At 35.7% G+C, this 20,591-nt stretch overlaps 2 protein-coding genes across 2 annotated transcripts in view; both read left to right on the top strand.

Annotated features, from left to right (window-relative positions):
* The window catches only part of LOC116304552 (dynein axonemal assembly factor 9), a 33,246-nt gene extending 22,090 nt beyond the window's left edge, over positions 1-11,156 (top strand). The window contains exons 21-43 of the mRNA XM_089028213.1: positions 235-285; positions 383-476; positions 965-1,068; positions 1,536-1,743; positions 2,280-2,304; positions 2,386-2,478; positions 3,113-3,233; positions 3,679-3,767; positions 4,255-4,307; positions 4,519-4,618; positions 5,003-5,128; positions 5,692-5,729; positions 5,835-5,878; positions 6,336-6,424; positions 6,586-6,672; positions 6,984-7,032; positions 7,216-7,273; positions 7,380-7,421; positions 7,908-7,946; positions 8,521-8,732; positions 9,147-9,212; positions 9,769-9,862; positions 10,249-11,156. Coding sequence (XP_088884339.1) covers positions 235-285; positions 383-476; positions 965-1,068; positions 1,536-1,743; positions 2,280-2,304; positions 2,386-2,478; positions 3,113-3,233; positions 3,679-3,767; positions 4,255-4,307; positions 4,519-4,618; positions 5,003-5,128; positions 5,692-5,729; positions 5,835-5,878; positions 6,336-6,424; positions 6,586-6,672; positions 6,984-7,032; positions 7,216-7,273; positions 7,380-7,421; positions 7,908-7,946; positions 8,521-8,732; positions 9,147-9,212; positions 9,769-9,862; positions 10,249-10,358 — 1,992 coding nt within the window. The 3' untranslated portion in view covers positions 10,359-11,156. The remainder of the gene's footprint in view (positions 1-234; positions 286-382; positions 477-964; positions 1,069-1,535; positions 1,744-2,279; positions 2,305-2,385; positions 2,479-3,112; positions 3,234-3,678; positions 3,768-4,254; positions 4,308-4,518; positions 4,619-5,002; positions 5,129-5,691; positions 5,730-5,834; positions 5,879-6,335; positions 6,425-6,585; positions 6,673-6,983; positions 7,033-7,215; positions 7,274-7,379; positions 7,422-7,907; positions 7,947-8,520; positions 8,733-9,146; positions 9,213-9,768; positions 9,863-10,248) is intronic.
* Positions 11,157-12,435: 1,279 nt separating this feature from the next.
* LOC116304575 (GTPase-activating protein skywalker) lies at positions 12,436-20,591 on the top strand. The gene is made up of 10 exons (XM_031714335.2): positions 12,436-13,280; positions 13,787-14,106; positions 14,619-14,744; positions 15,044-15,146; positions 15,297-15,373; positions 18,334-18,501; positions 18,616-18,701; positions 19,009-19,081; positions 19,538-19,743; positions 20,150-20,591. The coding sequence occupies exons 1-10, from the start codon at positions 13,007-13,009 to the stop codon at positions 20,286-20,288; spliced, it is 1,572 nt and encodes a 523-aa protein (XP_031570195.2). The 5' UTR covers positions 12,436-13,006; the 3' UTR covers positions 20,289-20,591.

The following is a 20,591-nucleotide window of genomic DNA, read 5'->3' as shown; positions in this document are numbered from 1 at the left end:
TTTGTGTAAATTTTTTATTTATCCATCCATCCATGCACCCACCCACCCACCCATGCACCCACCCACCCTTTCATCCATGCATCCATCCACCCACCTACCCACCATCCATCCATCCATGCATCCACCCATCCATGCATCCATCCATCTAGTCTAGTGTCAGTGTAATGGCTGCAATAACTCTATACTAAGTGTAGACTTTTCAAAGAAACTAAAACTAGACCCCTTTTTGTTTAGGGAGGAGAGGTGGAAAATGAGTCATCCAAATGCTTGGAAGATTATGTAAAGGTAAGAGTGAAATGAATGGAATGTAAATTGTTTTCAGTTTAATTGGATGAACCATTACCTGTTCACACTATACTAATCCATATTTCATATTTTAAAGTCCAAAGCAGAAAATACAACATTTGGCAAGCAGCTAGTTTATGGTGATCAATGTTATGTTGGTGGTGGGACAATATACAGCAAATATGAACAAGGTAGTCAAGCCAACTGTACTACCTTTTTTTTAATAACTTCATTATCGATAGAAGAGTAAGCCATACAAGCCGTCCACCTCCATATAACTAATTACGCGATTTTTTTTCACTTTACATTCTTTTTTAATTATTTCAATTCATTCTGTTATTTCATTATTTCAACTGTACTACCTTATTAGTTGTAACCTTGCTTGGATCCCACCCAATCACATTTTCCATCTATCCCATCCTGTCCCATTAACCCTATCCTATCCATCCATTCTTTTGTCCATCCATCCATCTATCAATCCATCCATCCATTCTTTTGTCCTTCTATCCGACCGTCCATCCCTCTATCTATCTGTCCCTCTATCCATCCATCCATCCATCCATCCATCCATCCATCCATCCATCCATCCATTCATCCAATAATTCAGTAATTTGTTGTTTTTCATCTGCTGCTTACATTGTTATTCTTTCTTTCATTTATTTATTTTCATCCTTCACAGGTACTTTATATGTTTATGAAAAGGGTTTCATCTTCCTTCACCCCAGATGTGGAGCTATTTCATTGCCTTTATCTGTCATTTCAAGGATGCAGTTTTATGATGGTGTAAGCACAATTCAAAATTTGCAGATAAAATAATACTAAATATATGGAGATACATCTGGAATACAGCTGTTTCAAAATAAGGTCTTGTTGCATACCAAACTTGAAATATATCATCTTCTCATATGTAATAATCGCCGCACAAAAGATAATACACATGAAAAAGGTGCAGGCAAAGTTTGGAACAATTCCATATTCCATATATATTTGTATCACCCATATTGTATTTCAGGCTTGGTATGCAACGTGCAACATGCAACAAAGCCTTTGCCAACCTTTTTTGAAACAGCTGAGTGTATAAAATATTTTTTTCCATATTTGCATGAGATGATAAATTCAATAAAAAATAAAATTGGACTAAAAAATAATGATCATCATTATTAATGTTGTTATTAATAATAACTTTTTGGACATTTTTCAGTTAATAAACATTAAATTTTATATTAATATTATTATTTGTTTTGCCATAGGAATCCAGCAGTACAGTGGCATTGATGATACTGAAGTACAATCCTTCCTTGACAGCACACCTTCCTTCACATCTTGTAAATAATACCAATACTCTAGTCATAGCTTTGATGCCAAGGACTAAGATATTTAGACAGTTTTACAGTGATGTTCTACCTCTATGGAAAAACACCTCAGAGAGAACAACTCCTTCATTAGAAATGATCACAGGTAACAACTTTAATTATTGATAGCTGATTTTCTGGTTAATACATATTAGTAATAGATCACTAGTAGTGCCTCAGTTTTAAGAACCAAAACAATGTGGAAAAAATTATTTCAACCTAATTTCAAAATTGTTTTTATCCATTTTGAAATAAAACAATTAAACCTCTTGCCCTTGTGGTCCATGAGTCTGTAGCTTGTTTGGCCTCACTCGTGACCTCACTCATATGTCAGTAAAGTTAACATTGCTTGTTGGTGGTTTCTCTCCTGTGCTTCAAGGATTTTTTCTCCAGGTTCTCAGGGTTTTCATCCCTCCACAAAAATCAGCCTTCTAAATTCTAATTCGATTTATCAGTAGCCTTATCAAGTGGGTTGCAAAACCTGTTAGGCTTTCCATCCACCATGAAGTTGTGAATCCAATAAGATTTCTTTCATATAGTTACCATGATGCAGTGATTCCTAGTCTTTAAACCATTTTCACTAAGTCAAACCTATAATATTTTTTAGTAATTCTTAATTATTGTTTTCTTTTAATATTTCAGACTTACCAGATGACTTGCACATAATGTATGTATTTAATGCATAGTTCAGGGAGTTTGCTTCTAATTTAGTACATCCCACATTGCTTACAGATTATCCTTTCTTTAGGTATTTGGGATTAGAAGAGCACAAGATGCTATCTCATCCAGAGACAGGAAATACAATACAACATTCCATGATGTCTTTTCCTGATCTCAAAAGGTAAACACTGAACACTTTAAGACTAAGGGTGCTTTCTATTAGATAGAACCGACCAGTGTGAGCAACCAGTTCGTAAATCATTCACATCAGGTCTAAAGAATGGATGCATGACCAATTTCTAAAAACTAATAATGATGATGATGATGATGATGATGATGATAACAATAATAATATGTGCAACTTGTGTAAGTGTATGTGCTATCTCACAGATTAAATAAAATGTCCATAATAATAAATAATGATAATCATCATCATCAGCATCATCAACTTTATTTACAAAGGTATACACTGAAAATATATCAACTGACTAATGGGGCCCACTAATAAGAACGGACTCATAGTATTTGAAAACAGGATTCTCGGACTGGTTGGTTTGACTTAATTCAAAGTGCCTAAAGTCTAAATTTATGTTTTAGTTCAGTCTAAATTCTTAGATGTAAATTCATACTGTTTGATGTTTATTGTCTGTTAACTTTATGCTTGTTATATCCAGTTATCTTGCTCATCTGCATGTGAGTAGTGCAGGGGATGTACCTGTGCATACAGATGATATTGCAGTAGTACTGGTAGAAACAAAGAAACAACATACTGTTTGATGTTTATTGTCTGTTAACTTTATGCTTGTTATATCCAGTTATCTTGCTCATCTGCATGTGAGTAGTGCAGGGGATGTACCTGTGCATACAGATGATATTGCAGTAGTACTGGGAGAAACAAAGGAGAATGAAAATGTAGAAGAAAATAATAACCTAGAGGTTAGTTGATTAAGACTGAGTAAGGCATTGCATTCTGGCAGCCAGTCACTAAGTTAAAAATGACAATCAGTTTGTTCGCTGCTTACTTCACTAGCTTTCCTCTTTTTTATGTGTGGTCATGGGGGGCTTGGGGGGGGGGGGGGGGGTAACACTGGGGGCATGGGATTTGAGGGAGAGCAGGTCATTTAAAAAAATCAGGCTCAAATGGGGGACCACACAAAATAATTTAAGTTGATAGGGAATTGATAAAATACAGCACTTTTATAATATACAGAACTTTATTAACTCAGGGGGGCCATTTTTAATGCATTAACGAAAGGGGGGGGGGGGGTAGATTTCTCCTATTGGTTACCAAGTAAATCCCACCACCCCAGCTCCCTCCCCTCCCTGATAAAAAATGCATGATACCTCCTAATAAGTTGTTTCTTCTGTGGTCTCATTTTAGCTCTTGTTGACAATATTGACTGGAGTCCCAGGCAGTGGCAAGGATCAGCTGTGTGATACATTAGTGAACCTAGCAAAAGACGACAGCAAGTATGTACTAACATTTATGACTAATACAGTCTGTGATTTTTCATAGCATATTGTACAGTTAACTCTAAGCTTGCACATTTATCTGCACTTCCTGTTGCAGGCCATGTGTCATTCCCTTTTGTATTTGGTCTCATCCATATTAATGTATCTTAGTTTCATCTTGATCTCTCAAATGCTACTAGAAAGCAAAGTAACAATACTCAAGGGAATGACAGATGATCTGAAATGCAAAACTGTGGGTTAGTTTGATTTAATATTAAAGGGTAATTTAGAGTTTTATCAAAGCATATTGAAAAGGACTATAATTATTTGTATGTGGTATGATTTATACATGTGACCGCATGTAAGTATATGCATGAATTATGTGCAGCATAAATATAAAGTTTTTGTTACTCAGTTATGTTACTTTGGTAGACTTTCTCATATGCTACGATACTCTACATGTATCTCAATTATGATAATCTCAGTTCAAATATACCATTCACAGATGGATCATACTAAGGACCCCAATATCTTATGCTTTGCCATTTGATGCTCAAGGTAAAAATCAGATTCACTGCTAGACTTGTATGATTCTTTATCTATTATCATTATTTTTATCTATTATTATTATTATTATTATTATTATTATTATTATTATTATTATGACAATTGAGGACTTACTAGAATTTACTCTCACTGATACTAAATGATTTATAGTTTTTTTATTGAAGAAAATAAATGACTGAAGTAATACTTATATTTCCAAAAGCCTTGCAAAAGTCACTCAGTAATACCTTAGCAAGCCAAAGAAAGTTGCTTGGGAGAATATCTGGAAGGAAAAGAGTACGAGTGATCCTTGTTTCTCCAGGGTAAGTAGATAATATCTAGTTTGTCTCTATCATATAATGAATCCCTTATGTGTTAGGATGACTGTATTACCATCACAGCCTATAGCATTTGATAGCCTGATTAAAATGTATTGTGTAGCTCCAGAAATTATCCATACCCACGTCCCCACAGAGGAATTCTGGATTTCCAAGGGGTAGGGGGGTCAGAGAAAGAACAAAAGTTACAGAGTTTGTAAGGAAGAAAATTGGAATTTCTGGGGGAAGGGGGTGGCCTTAAAAAATTTTTCCCTGAGGGGGATATGAATAATAAATATTTCTGGAACTATGCATTCCAAAACGGCAGGTTATAGGCAATAGGTCATTCCAAGAATTGCTTGGTCTTATGTTGGTCTTCATATTACATAGGTTCACTGATATTGTAGATGTAGTCCAGGCTATATACAACCATCCTAATCCAGAGGTTAAGAAGAACATCAAGATAGGTGCTGTGACGTGCTGTGTTGATCCAGATAACATGTTCATGGAGGAAAGGTAATTATAATCAAGTAAGATATCTGATGTACGAGTAGTTGTAGAAGTGCAGTTAGAGTGAACTTACTAATTTGTGCAAATTCTTACTAAGTTTTTCATGGATATATATGGTATGCACTGTAGTGAGCATGCAGTAGATGCAGTAACTATTAGTATAAGACATACGTTATTTATTCTCATCATCATCATCATCAACCATTCAGCAGCAGCATCGTCAGTTATCATAATTATCATCACCACCATCATAGTCATCATCCACCATGACCATAATCATTTATCATTATCATTTACCCTCATCATCATTACATTAGTTTCATGAGTGTCATACAGATCATTGTTGTCAAACAGCGCACAACTCACGGCCCTTTGATTTTCAACTTCCATCGTAATTAATAATTTCCACTGTCCTCTTACTGGTCATTTGAGAGAGTGGATCTTATGCAAATAACCAGAAGGTGTAGCAAAACGTACAGTATATCCGTTTAGTAGGGTGAACACCAATCAGCAACAGGCATCTTTAATAATTACTACAGATTACATTAAAATGAGTATTTTTTATTTAGATACACCCTTCCAAAACTATTAGACCAATGTGCACAAGGTATGTTAATACAGCCATGAATTTGTTTGCATTTACAACATAAAATACAATCATATACAATCTGGAAAGATCTCTTTATGCTGACATTTTGATTATTGTTGTCAGGTTGGGTTGATAATATCGTGTTTACAAGTTGCCTTGACCCACAGGTAAGTATTTTAGGTACACATTGTATAGCTCCAGATAGTGCCCATGCTTTCACACAGAGCCTGATCTTAAAATTACAAGATTCTGAACCACTGCTATTAGCCATTCTGAAGTTGAGGGAAAATTGGGTCGAGTTGGCATTGCAGTGCATTGTGGGACTGTTGTAGGGGACATATTTCCAACATCGCACAATGCACTGCAACTCGAAGCAATTTTTTTTCCTCAACCTCCAAATTGGTAACCCCAAATAGCTAATAGCAATGGGTGAATGCGCCTGCAGGTTTTGGTGTGAAAAGTCCCCTCTAAGTCTAAGTGTGACGTCAAATGCACCCCCCTTAATCAATTCTCCCCAAGACGTTATCGTTAATGTCTGGGATCACCCATATTCCATATAACTCAAAACTTATAGACTGCAGCTGTTTTCCCCCTCACCGGCTAATATCATGTCTTCTCTTTCAGAATGACAAGCTTACCATGGTCCAGAAATTAGTCAGGACTTGTAACCCTGAAGCAGCATTTATTCTAGCTAAAGGTGGAGAGGTTACACGGTAAGAATCAGCATAAACCACTTTTTTTTCTCATTTATTTCATATAACATGTTCATTATAATGCTAGCTTGTGATATCCTATGATGAAGATCTGTTTGCAATACTTCCATATAGATACTTATATCGCAACGATAGTAACAAAATATTTATCGTAACAATAGATCTTCAGATGTAGACCTCATCCTGTCAGACAGTGCCTTCCTAAAGAAGAGTGCAGTGCAGAAGAGACACTTGATGTGCCCTGGATGGTTAGTGGAAGATAAAGGAATTATGCATTTACATAAAATTTTAATCAGATTAGGGAGGGCAGTACAACGAATAAAATTCCGAAAAAAGGGGGCCAGTTGTCTAAACTGCAAGCTACTCAAAAAAATTTCCTTGTAAGATTTTTCTGTACGTACTGTTATTTTTCACCTCGCGACTGCCTTCTGTCAGGTTGAATATGCTGACATATACTCTTCCACAGTGCGCAATCATTCATAGAGGACTGCTTGCCTATATTGTATCGACTTTTTATGGAATGACTGTTAATATTAAAGACAGTCTTTTCTTTTTGTAGGTCACTGGGTATATTTAATTCTGGTTCTACAGAACCTCTTGTCAATGAGGCGAGTGCATAATATCTCACTTTTCACAAACTGTACTATATATATTTCTCGGATTTTGATTTCTCTATAAAACTGACTGTCCCTAGATTCATCCCATAAATAAAATAAATGTACTTATATAAAGAACCTTTACTCATCTGTGTACAGTGTTTTGTAATCGTTTCTTCTCTCTCTTGCATTCAGGTCTACATCAACCTATTTGGACCACTTGACAAACATCAGTTTGTATCCAACCTAAGAGGTATCTTCTATCTTGGGTATTTTCCTCGTTTGTAAATGAATTTGACTATTGAGCAACCATCCAAATGAGACTATGAGAAACTGATTTTTCTATTGCGTAATTGTAGCTCTACAAGGACCGATCCATCTGAAGGAGTGCTTAACAAAAGGTATGTGTTTCGTTAAGGAAATAAGACTAAAGGTTTTGCATCCCTAAGACTTCGCCCAGCGACAACTCCCAATTGATGGTTTTCACGGCAACCATGTTGGAGAAACTTAACAAAAGAATTGTCAATGAATTCTTTTGTTATATCCTCCAACATGGCCACCGTGTCTTTTGTTATTTAATTCTCTTGGGAATGGTCGAAAACCATCAATAGATGGATACATTACTCATGCTCTAGTGGGACGTTGTCAGAGCCCTGAGTCATATAGTTAAGACACACAGTGAATAGTTCAGTCAGTGGTAAAAGTGACTAAGGGATGGGCTTCTTACGCATGCACACAAAACATTCCGTATATTTATTCAAGAAAAGACAACAGCTTAAAATCCTTGGACAGTCAGGTCACGCCATCGTCCCCTCGTCCCCTCCTCCACAGGCCCCCCACCCCTTCCCCCAAATTTTTATCCTGATTCTGTTTTTTACTCCCATCAGGAGCCATTCACAGTATTAGAGGACATGTACATTTTGTAGGTTGGTGTTGTAATAATACTGTGGGGTCCAGAAGATATTTCATTCTGTCTCCATCGCTCGCATTCTTCACAGTCTTTATACAATATTTGATCAAGACGTGCTTCTTTAATGTTGGCAGGGCAATAGATTTCCTCTCTGTAGCCCTGTGGAAGTTCTTCAGAATGAGTTTGCGCGGGGTTTTTTATTCTCGTGGGATTAAATAGTTAGTGGCAAAACAGTTCCTTTTCCCCTTTTTCACACCCCATCCATTCAACACTCTGCTCAGTGGACCGGATAAGCCGTGGCTTTTATTCGTGTAGAAATGTGAAATCAAAGATTTGGGATGTTCAATATCAAATATTGAGAAGAGGATAAGGAAATAAAGAAATGGCAAAGGGAAAGAAAAGGGAAAGAAAAGGGAAAGGGAAAAGAAATGGGAAAAGAAAAGGGCATGGGGAAAGAAATGGGGAAAGAAATGGGAAAGGGAAAAGAAATGGGAAAAGAAATGGGAAAAGAAATGGGAAAAGAAATGGGAAAAGAAATGGGAAAATTGATAAGGGGATATTGATCATCGTATCGATGATTTCTGCTTCAGATCATAATACCGTGAGTGAGGTTCACTGGACAGCACTAAAAGGCAGTTTAACAATGAATACAGTAGATATGACTATTATGCCTAGACCACCTCCAAAGGGTGCTCAGAATGGTGATGTAGATCACCACACCTTGTCATATTTTATGATCTTCACGGGATTCTTTTTGAAAGAAGATGCGCTGAAGGACTGGCTGAGAACGTGTGTCAAACAGGTATGGAAAATTAAACCTAATCAAAATGAGACTGGGCTTTTGAGATTGGGACATTGGGAACCCTGTGGATCGAGCAGGAGTGAGCGCAGGAAGACTGTACGACCAAAATGAAAATCATATCAGGTTTTCCAACTATAACCAAAGAATCCCAAATAGGGGTACCTGTGAAGGAGGCTATATATTTGTGTAACGACCCTTGCGCAAAAGCATCGCCCAACATCACTCTGTCGTTGGCTCAGATGGCTGACTATATCAGCTGTTATCATACTAAACTTGAAAACGCAAGAAAAGGTCTCCGTTTATACTGTCAATAATCACGAGAGTTAGGGATTTACTATATCATGATAGCCAGATAATCTGCATCAAATCGATCTTTATCAGCAGTGTTTTTGAGCCTTTTTTTCAATGTGTTAGAAACCCCAAAAGAAGAAACTAAAGACCTTGAAAGACTTGACGAAAAAGGAACTTGATCAGATCAATGTAAGTCGTAGTGCACTTAGTCATTGATAAAAGACTTTGAACTTTGAACTTTTTTATTTATTAAGACACATTAATAGAAATAAAAGAATTATTACAAGGATATAATTATGGAAATTATAAGAGCCAATGATTTACAATTGAAATATAGAAAAAAGAATAAGAGAAAGTGTGTGTGGTTGTCGAAGGAGTAAAATACTTTCTAGTCGACAGCCACTTACTGTGATTGATTGTTATAACATATTTTGACCAAGAGCCGATTCGGAAATATACATAAATATTTACACTTAAATATTTCAATAAATAAAGAATAACTATTTACAATAGTACTTTCAATGAATTAAGAATAATAAATAATTATTGTTGTTTATAGCCGGCTGTGAGCCGGCTGTGTTTATTTGGGTGTGATAAAAACAGGTTACACCCCTCATAGAATATTCTGGAACACGACATGATCTAAACCCTTAACAATCAAAAACAGTCTCTAGCGAGACTAAATCATTTTCTTTTCTATGATAGTGAATTTAGTTTCAAACTAACTCCTGGTTTGTGCATATAGGCGAACCACAAGTGCGATCCGCTTCCAGAGGGATGGTTTTATACTGGAACTACGTACGTAAGCTTAACAGGAGAGAAGACCTTCCAGCATCCATGTATCCTTCGTCCTTCGTCCTTTACTAATGAAGCTGATGGGTTGGGGGAAAGGGGGGGGGGTGGGGTGGGTGAGGAGATGTGTTCTATCTGGTGAAATCTATAATGGGGTTATAAGGGGCATCAAACATTTTGTGTTTGAACAGAGTGACTTCCCGAAACTCTATCACTCACTTGTCAATATGTTATTATGTCGTCATAAATGAATGGATATTAATCAATAGGATATTAATGTTTCCCATTTTCCATTTTAGGATATGTTTCCCATTTTCTTTTGGTCACCTTTAGTTTTACTTTTCTCCAAGAAACCCAATCCATAATAAACACAACTTCCACCCCTTGTCGTGACGTCAAAAAAGAAATATTTCTCCTTGACCATTCCACTCAGTAATGGATAAATTTATTCAGCAACACCTAACGTCAACTAATGAAGATATCATGAAGCATAATGCCAGCGTAGATGCCATGCCACAAGTTGATATTTTAAAAAAAAGTTGAAGATTCTCAACACTGACTTGTCAAATAACTTGAAGAAACAGATCGAATGACCCCCTTAAAAACATACTTTAACGGTTTTCCTTTGGTCGGCCTTCAAGTTTTATTTTACTTCTTGTTTTGGACGTACACCTATATAGATATATTCTTAAAAGGTGTTTAATCTCTTACTATTTTAAGTTAAACGAAAAATTAGAGAACTCGTATTTCATTGCAAAGTTTTGTGGGGTTTTTTATCGTTATCTAGGGAGCGCAGTCCTTTACCTTGAATTTTGTTTGGTTTACCTGTTCAAGTAGGCTGTAGAAGGTAAAAAATGGTATGGCGTGGCCAACTTATCAGAGCACGGTCTTGTATTTTTTTACTGTGTGTAAAGGCAAACACTGCTGGACACTCCTTTCCGCCAGTACAGGCAGCCCAACAAAAACGGAGCGGACTCAACGGAGGGGCCAGCGTCTGGACTGGAGAAAACTCTGTTGGTACAAAACGTTTGAGTAAAAGAATGTTTTCATATCCTTGTAAGCGTTGACCTTATCTTGCCTGCTCATAGTAACTTGAAGTTGGTTTTTGTGGTTTTTGTCTGGATTGACATAAACGTATCGAAAGTTTCTATTTCATGAGACATTTGTGTATTAGAGTGAAAAGTTTACCATTTTCTATTTATAAATTGTGATACAAGTGTGCTTTATCGACACTATAAAGAACTGAAATACAACTAACTTATTTATAATTTATGATTCCAAACGCTTTGTATAGTTTTGTATTTACCTCATTTAGCAGAAATTAAAAAAACGTTTTTCAAAGTCTCTTGTCCAAAATTTGTAAGGTCTCACTTTGGAGAAAGTAATATCAAAGGAATGTCTTTTTTTTCTTTTTCTTTTTGGCATCTTTTTGGTTAGAAATAAGAAATGGGGCCATACCTCCAGACATCTAGTGCTGAAGCGCAGTATGGCAGCGCGAAGCATTTACGGCTATGCTGGAGATTTCGGCCCAAACACCGCTATCCAGTGACTGATCAGGGAGCTCGGCCGAAGTCTAAGGGAGAGGTTAGTCGGCCCCTAGGCCATATAAGATTAACCCCTTGCTATGAACAACAGTTTTTGCTTAGTTTCTCTGGTGATTACCATCCTATTATTTTATCGTACCATGTGGGACGCATAAAATAACGAAATTTATGTACGTTTTGAAAATTTTAACGGGACTTTAGTTAACAGTCTTGCGCATATTCGGTACGAATTTAGGCAGTTTATAAACCGTTTTCTCAAGGTTGCGTGCGTATCGAAATTTAAGGAACTTGACGGACCACGATACCGATTTCTATGAAATTTTTCGCAAATAATTCTTAAAATGGATTATTCCCCTTTAAATATAAAACTGTCTTCTCAGTTTTACTGAATTTGCGTTTTTCAGTTTTGTGGCCCGTCAAGTTGGATGCGCACGCAACCTTGGTCAAAGAAAATATTGGTGAAAGTTTTTCTTGCATGTCCCATACGAAGCCTGAAATGCACTTTATGTGGGTGACGTGAACACAGTTAGCAAAAGGTAACAACAATATGGTACTTTCTTAATCTTTGTCTGCACGTTCAGTTCCGGCATGATTTCTCTGCCTTCAGTACATATGGATATGATACATTCAAGCTTAGTAAGCAACATGCTACAAAATAAATAGCTGTATTGGTACTATATTGAGGTGGTTTTCAACGGGCAACTTACAAGCACACATACACAATACGGTGGGGCTGATTTGTGCAACGTTGGCAACATATTTCACTAAGTGAGTAAATCTTGCAGCAATAATTTAAGAGTGCAAACAATTAATCCGTGAAACACTAATTATTAAATCGTACAAAATAGTGCTAGTTAAACAATAGAAAACAAAGGAATTTGCATGAAATTGTGCTATTTAGTATTACTAAAGTTTCACGGATTTACTGTGGTCACTCTAAAACGACAAAGTAACAAAAGCTACTCACTCGCTCGGTGCGATTTCGGTTGCGTCAAACATCGCACCATGAAGCCCAAAAAAATTGGGCTACCTGTGTTTACAGCATCTTTTTCCACAGGAAGCCCAAAACAGTTCTCCATTCCACTGAATGAATTCAGGGAAGAGAGAAAAAGTAACAGATGGAACTGATGGGGATTTTATAGAGAAAAAACTTCTCAACTCAGCCTAATTTTGCTTAAAGACTACAATTATTTGATACTTTGTGAAAGATACAGATTTTTACAAGATGGCAATGGTCAATATAGGAATTTTGGAGCAGAAATCGTCACTGAGGCTATAGACAAGGACAGAAAGCAGCTGTGGAATTTTGACATTGCATCACACTGAAATTATATCACTACAGATAGAAAGGAAGGATCGCATGACCTATAGTTATACTGGATACTAAACGGTTAAAAATTTTTAATTGACGAATTCTTCAATAATCACAGAAAACAATTCTTTCTCTTAGCTTCAAGACGTGTGTTTACCTCTCAACTTTTGGCCCAGTTTCGTTGCGTTTGAACATTTTCTTCATCTATCTTATAAAGCTTAAGCTTATTTGATTTTATTATTGGATTTTTCATTAGCCTTGAGTTTTGGATATTTCGGAATTCACTTATAAACTGAAGCTTTACAATACTTATTAATTTGATACCATGGAATTGAATGATTTGGATGTATTTTCAAAGTGGGTTTCAAAAGACACCGATAAAAAAGGTTATGACAGAACCTACAAAAGTACAAAATAATGAAGAAGCTTTCGTTAGTGCATTTCGAAAGTGGGCAGAACGTCCAAATATGCTTGAAACGAAACTAAAAAAGATGGTGCGTCAAGGTGTTCCTCCAAAGTGCAGGGCAGATTTGTGGAGAGTTGGAAGTGGTGGGGATACAAAGCTACAAAAGCATCCCAATTATTTCCAAGAAACCATCAATGAAATGGGTAAGATAGTATTCTTCGTTTGCACATGGCCTCATAGCCCCCATCTTGTTGGTAGAATTTAACAAAATAATTTTCAATAAATTCTTTTGTTAATGCCATCCAACATGGCTGCCGTGTCTGTTGTAAGTTCACTCCCCTGGGAATGGTTCAAAACCAGCAATATCCAAAGATCATTCTTAAATGATATGTATTATAATGTTAGATATGACTTCCAATTTTCCATTTTCTACCCTTTTGTTCATTTTTTTGCTCTTCCTCTCTGTTTCATTTGGTTTATTTCATAACATTATGAGAATTAATTAAGAATCAAGGCCGACACTCACTTCTCATCATTGGAGTCTGGGGTTTGATTCCCAGACTTGCTATCACTTGTGAGAAGAGTCTGTTATGTCTCCCTTGATTTAAGGGGTTTTTCTCCAGGTTTTGATTCCCTTTTCCTCTCTCTGAACTTAGATCAACTCAGAGGTTATTACAGTTGTCAAAAATTAAATAATTTGTTCTTCTAGGCATACAGATCCCAAGCCAGTTACCAGACAACATGTTTGACAGTCAACAAACCAGCCCAAATTATTATCTCTTGAGTCCGTCTGGAAGAAAAAAACTATTGGATATATTATACGTCATGACCCAAGTCCATCCTGACATACAATTCTGTCCATTACTCCCTTCCATCGCCGCTCTATTTCTACACATAATGGATGAAGATGGGTGCTATTGTTGTTTAGCTGCGATGCTGGAAGAGAACAGGGTCCCATTTTTTGACCAGAGTCAAAGAGCAGTAGCTGCAATGGCAAAGACATTCCAGGATTGTTTGAAACAGTTTATGGTAAGTTAATGCATAGCCTGTATTTAACAAATAAATATATAATCTTCAAGCAAATAAAAATTTTTTGCTTTCTTAGGAAAGTATGGCGCTGGTTGCTGTAATATATTAAGCTATTATGCCTGTAATGCATGGTTCAGTCGGTGCATTACTTAAGGGAATAGTCAAACCAATAACACAGAGATTGATTGGCTGATGAAAAAAGGCAACTTGACAAGTAATATTGTCAGTAAAATTCTGCACAATTTCAATTTTTTTGCCGCCCCATGTCAGATACCCAGGTAATAAGAGTGCAAATTAAAATTGTAAAATTAAAAGAGTTTGCAAATCTTTAGTGTTTGTAAACACCAACTAGTGCAATTAGTTGGGAAAAAGATAATGTTTTAGCAAACTATTTTTATGCTAAAATTTAGCTCTTGAATTGACGAAATTGCTTGCCTACTTAAACCAGATAGATGGCATATTCTGCTGAGTTCCTCAATCCAATTTAAAAAAACAATTAAATTTTCTTTCAGAAAAGTTCGTATGTCCAGTTGAAAATGGTTGTGTCTGCGTCGAGTGAAGTGGAAGTAACAAAAGCAACCATTCTCTTTCCTCACTGGTTGACGTGGCTCTTCAAATACCTTAACATCTGGACCCTTGTAAGTAAATCATCTTATAATTAATTCAGTTGAATGATATTTTGTGATCACCATAATTATTGTCGTCACCATGATCATCATCTGAGTAACTACTAACCTGTGTAGCTTGCTCTGTAGGTCCCCTCTTCCCTCTTCCCTCTTCTCTCTTCCCTCTTCCCTTCCCAATTCCCCATTCCCTCCCACCCAGCGAGACGCTACTCTGCAGACCAATTGATTACCATTTCTATCACATTTAATAACTGCTATCTTCATGAATATTCTTAACTTAAATAAATATAGTTTCCGTGTTTGTTTTGAAGGTGTATACAGTGGATAACTTCATGATACAAGGACCAAAAGTAATTGTAAGAGTCGGATTAGTTGTGTTCAACAAATTCAGCAAGTGGCTGGCTTTTAAACAAAGTGAGAGAAATCATTTTACACCTTTATTTTAATCTCTTTAAATTTGCCATGATATAATTCTAAAGTTATCAACTCATAATATATTTTGTGAATAATCTGTTCCAACTTACTCAGGATTGTTCATTTTAATTCTTCATTTGTTGTTTATAGTTACAAGTGGAGATATTGAAGCTCTGTTCAGTCATTTTATGAAAGAGTTGCCTTTAAAAGATTACAGATTATTAGAGGTACTTGTTATGGCTAGTACTTAGACATGCATGTAATGATGTTGGAATAGGGTGGTTGTTATTGTGAATTGATAGTGCACACAGCCTAAGCCTCTAATATAACCTGACTTTGCATTGATATTCTTGGAATTCCTGGTTCCCCTTGGGAAATTTTTTTATACTTAACATGTAATTAATCACTACTTAACACATGTAATTGAGAACTACTTAATATGTATTTAATTTGTATTTTTGCTTTACATTTAATCACTGCTTTATCCCTATCTATCAAGTACTTAATTCTGTCTTGCCAGCTAACTAATGTATATTTAATTCATACTTGAATATTTGACTTAATATGTATTTAAACTACTATACTTTATATATACTTAATGTGAAACAAAAATTGTACTTGAATTGCCTTAATAGCTACTTAATATATATTTGTCACATCTACTTACTATACGATCTGGATTTCATGATTCCTATCACAATGCTATGCGCCATCTTCAAAAATTTATCAGAAGAGTGATTGTTCCTTAATTCACAATTAAGGATTCTTTAGATAGCGAATCATTCACTTCGGGATGGCTTCATGAATCCATTGCATCAATTGAAGAAGATAACAATACTAAATTAAAAAAGTCTCAATCAGATACGAACCAAATCGGCACAAATAAACGTGTCGTATTCCATGCTCCTGGCGTTTCTTTTTGTACGTTTTGTTTCTATTACTATTGTGAATATGAAGATTTATAGTAGACTTCATTGATGCGGTATAAATTTGGCTGCATTTAGTCCCTCCAGCTCAGTTATCTTGGCCTTGTCATAGGTATAGTATAAGCCGTTGGAAAACGGAAAACCGCGTATCGGATCGTAAGTGTTCAGTTCTTGGAATCCTCTTGTTTGTAGTGTACTTTTCATCATATCATATAATTCTTCATGTTATGTATCATCTTGGCCTCTTCTCTAGTTCTGTCCGTCGTTTATTATCGTCAAAGCAAGCAAATTGAGTTTCTCCACGGGCTTTTCTTCTTGTTCTTGTGCTGCCCATTACCAGCCATAACGTATATTATTACTTCGGGGATGAAACGGTTTGTCTCTCATGTTCTGATTATGACAATAACATGGCCGGCTTTAGCTTACTGTTTTTCAGGCACGGTGTACTAATATATTTCCGTATATACTGACAATCTTCAATCTTCAATCTTCATTCTAGCAAAAGTAAATCTTTAAAGTAGTGCTTTGACTAGGTTGTGAGTTCTGCATATATTGGCGGACTATTCTAACGAGCTTTGGTAAGCACGCATTTAGATTTTGAAATTGAGGATTGGATTTCTTAGCCAATCATGATAAGCAGATTTATTGAATTATCGAAGCCATGCACTGTGCTTGTGATCAAAGTAAATAAAATGAAATCCGAGAAGCCACAACAATGCGCGCGAAAGTCCGCCAAGCATGTATCTTGTTTGGATTAGAAGCCGTCCTAATCTACGGCAAAATGCTGCCTTTTTTCTGTCTTTGCGTTATTCAAAGACATTTTAATGGACGTTGAAAAGTTTTATTCGTGGTACAGCGATCTTTTCTTATCGTAATCAAGCTGCTGAACTCCGAATGCGCGGGTTCTTAGCAGCATATTGTGCGAGAACTTTATAGGGCTTGCTGACAATAGGTTTCGAGAATTATAAGAACTGCTGACTTCGATTTAAAACAAGTCCAAGTTTTATGAAGAAGAATTCAAAAGGTATATTGTTTTACATACGGGATGTAAACTAGGAGGTTTCGAAATCCAACGTAGCCACAGAATACAGTAGTTGAAAGCCGGCTTGCCTTGACAGAAGATATTACATTACGAGCAAGCTTTCTTCGACCAAGCAGTAGATTTTGGAAAATGTAAGGTAAATATCTAAGTCATTATTGCAGATATATAACTTGTGCTTCTATGCTACCTTATTTAGGATTAACGGCATATATTTACAAACATGTTGCGGTAAATGTTTCAGTTGTCGCATCAGTATGCAGTGATATTGTGCAGCTTGCTAGCATCGTTCGTAGACGTACTACAACATATCAAATTTAAACTATAATAATATGTCTTTATCGCAGCTTTCAAGCAACGATTTGTAGCGCTGTGTTATCCATGCTTTACACTGCAAAATTTTGCAATTGTGCTGCAGCGCGAGATTTTTGGCTGTAGCAACTGTACTTTAAAATACTAATTGAGTACAACTTTAATTTACATGGGGAGGGTGTATAAATACGTATTAACCTCATATACTTGATATGTATTTGATAATATAGTAGTTGTTAAGTGCGGCACAAATACCTATTAAATACCCTACTTAAGTACTACTTTAATTCGAATGGGGAGATAGGGTGTATAAATACGGATTAACCTCGTATACTTGATATGTATTTAATAATATAGTAGTTGTTAAATACCGAACAAATACTTATCAAATACTCTACTTAAGTACTACTTTAATTCAAATAGGGAGAGGGGATGTTCAAATATACATTAAGTACACTACTTTAAGTGTAACTATTGAAAAAGCAGTAGTTAAGTACAGATCAAGTAGCTTAAAAATACTCTACTTAACTTGAGGTTGAACAACTGAGTTCCTATTTTTGTGTATAAATACATTTTAATCCCTGTATAGATACATATCAAATAAAAGGTGGATTTAACAAAGTTGTTAAAATACAAGTTAGATACCTGTTCAGATACACATTAAGTCAAATAAATACACATTAAGTATTGTTCAACCTTTCTTATTCTCTTTATTTAAGATTGTTTTTTTTTCTACTACGTTTTCTGATTTTCTTCTGTCTACAAAACCTGTATGCTAATTAAATTCTAATTCCATGCACATCTTTGAATTAGCTGTGACCTGACTTAGATCATGGCATAGTTTGTTTCAGGGTGCCATAATCAAAAAATTCATACTTATGTATATTATTATTTTATGTCTTGTTTATAGGCAGCCTTCAAGATTCGTGGCTTAGCAAAGAAAAAATTGACAAAGTTGAAAAACAAGAATTTACAGCTGTTGGATGATGGGAAATTAGAGGTCCCTTTTGATACAGCACCAGTTAAAATAACCACCCTATACAGCATCCAAGGCTCTGATATGCTTTCAGCCACTCAGGTCTTTATTCTTGATTTATCATTAATTTCTTTGTGTTCTACTTTTTCTTTTATCCATCCGTCCATCCCTTCGTCCATTCTTTTTACTATTGTCGTCATTTATTTATTTCTCCAGTGGGAAAAGCTTGCATCCTGGTTACCTGAAAAAATCCAGATTCGACATCCATTCTGCTTATTTTCAACCCAAACTGATGGCTGTAGGTGAGTATCATTCTACTTCAGATTTCTTACATGGTATTATTACTTTTGAAATACTTCAATGATCAGTAGGGACACAAGTCCCTCAAGAACTGCCCCTCTACTGTAAAAGTTCAATGTTATTAGCAAAGAGGTTGAACAGGAAAAGGTTGTTAATCCTTTTATTAATAATATATAGTATCAATAATATCAGGTTTTCAAAAACATTTTGACTTCTAACAGTGCTCTTGCACACTTGGATATCTGATTGAACAGCTGCCATATTTCACATACTTGTTTGATTTTGATGATATTTTTTCTATAATAATAGTATTCGGACTCTGTACAACAAGTGTGAGAATGAAACTGAAACAATCATGTTGATCAAGACAAGCAAGGGTGAAGTGAGTGCCATGATAATTGTTTTTTTCTTTCAAAAAAGAATTCTTCCTTTTGTCATTTCATTTTTCATTTTGCTTGATTATTTACTTAATATTCTTTAATTCTTTTGGGTTGAAGATGCTGATATTTTCCTCCGACTCGTATATATCGTATGAGGGCTCTAAACACTTTTTATTTATTTGTGCAAAGGAGAAGGGGGTGACTTATAGTCCCCCCCTTGCTAACCCTTGTATGAAGCATCCCCCAGGATTTGCACAATCTCATGCAGTTTTTATATGGCATAAGCATATAATCCTACCTCCTCCCCGCAAGATTTTTTATAGTCTTCTAACTCACCCTCCCCTCCCCCAGGATTTTCTGATTATGTCAGATGAATTTCCACTGACTTTCTGTTAAACATATATTTATACTCCTATCTATAGTAATTAGAAAAAAATATTTAAAATATTTCTCTCTAGATTTTTGGAGCCTACTGCAGCACATCTTGGAGTGAAAGAAATGAGGCTCCCAAAAGTCTAACATATTTTGGTACAGGTGAAATGTTTGTTTTCAGTCTCTACCCAACACCTATCAAGTATTGCTGGAATGGCCTTGAGGAAGATGGAGAAAACATCAATGAATATTTTATGGCTGGAGACAACAATTGTCTTATGATAGGTGGAGGGTAAGACAAAATAGTACTTAGTTTCTTTTCATTCAAGAAAATAGAATAGGAATTATTCACAAGGCTGTGTTAATCTCCCAGTCATAAAGTTGGTTTAGCTTAGATAGTTCTTACAGCTGGGTGATTGATGCTACTATACCAGCCTAAAGACCATTTTTGAGGACCAGTATCACATAGATCTTTGGGGGGTATGGTGTATGATTGAGAGGTAAATGGGTTGGGATGAAGCAAATGAGTTTTAAAAATATGGTGGGAGAAAAAGGGATAAAAAGGAACTTTACCTAATGTACAGAAGATTTTGAACCTGCTAAAGGTGAAGTCATGAGTATAGAAAAAATTAAGCATTTAATCTTTAGACATACCCTCTTATCCCAAATTATCTTGTTCATTTCATAATCTTTTTCAGGGGGGACAATGCAATATGGCTTGATGCTGAACTAAGTCATGGCCACAGTGGATCAAGCAAGACATTTAGAAATCATCCTCTTGCAAGTGGAAAAGATTTTGATTGTGTTAGAGTGGAAGTCCTAGCTTTTGAGAGTTAAAGAAACTATAGCGAAGTAAAATAAAATTAACCAAATGGGCAAAATAAATTTAACACTTGTGGGTTCAAAATTTGTAATTCCCCTTTTTTATGGCAACTGAAAGATTTTCAAGATATTATATTCAAATTATACTTTTAATATAGTTCTTGTAATTAGTGCTCAGAACTCTTGCTATGAGCGCTCTATAAATATTTAATTATTATTGTTATTAGTTATTATGTAAAGCATGCAATTATTTCTTTAGTATTTTTTCCCTTTTTTTATACTTTGATTTAAAGGGAATTGTGTCATTTCTTGTTTTGC

The sequence above is a fragment of the Actinia tenebrosa genome, unplaced genomic scaffold (assembly GCF_029948245.1).
Source record: "Actinia tenebrosa isolate PJP-AT-01 unplaced genomic scaffold, QUT_ActTen_1.0 PGA_scaffold12__29_contigs__length_12842862, whole genome shotgun sequence".
NCBI classification, from domain to species: Eukaryota; Metazoa; Cnidaria; class Anthozoa; order Actiniaria; family Actiniidae; genus Actinia; species Actinia tenebrosa.
This window is presented reverse-complemented; position numbering and strand designations above follow the sequence as displayed.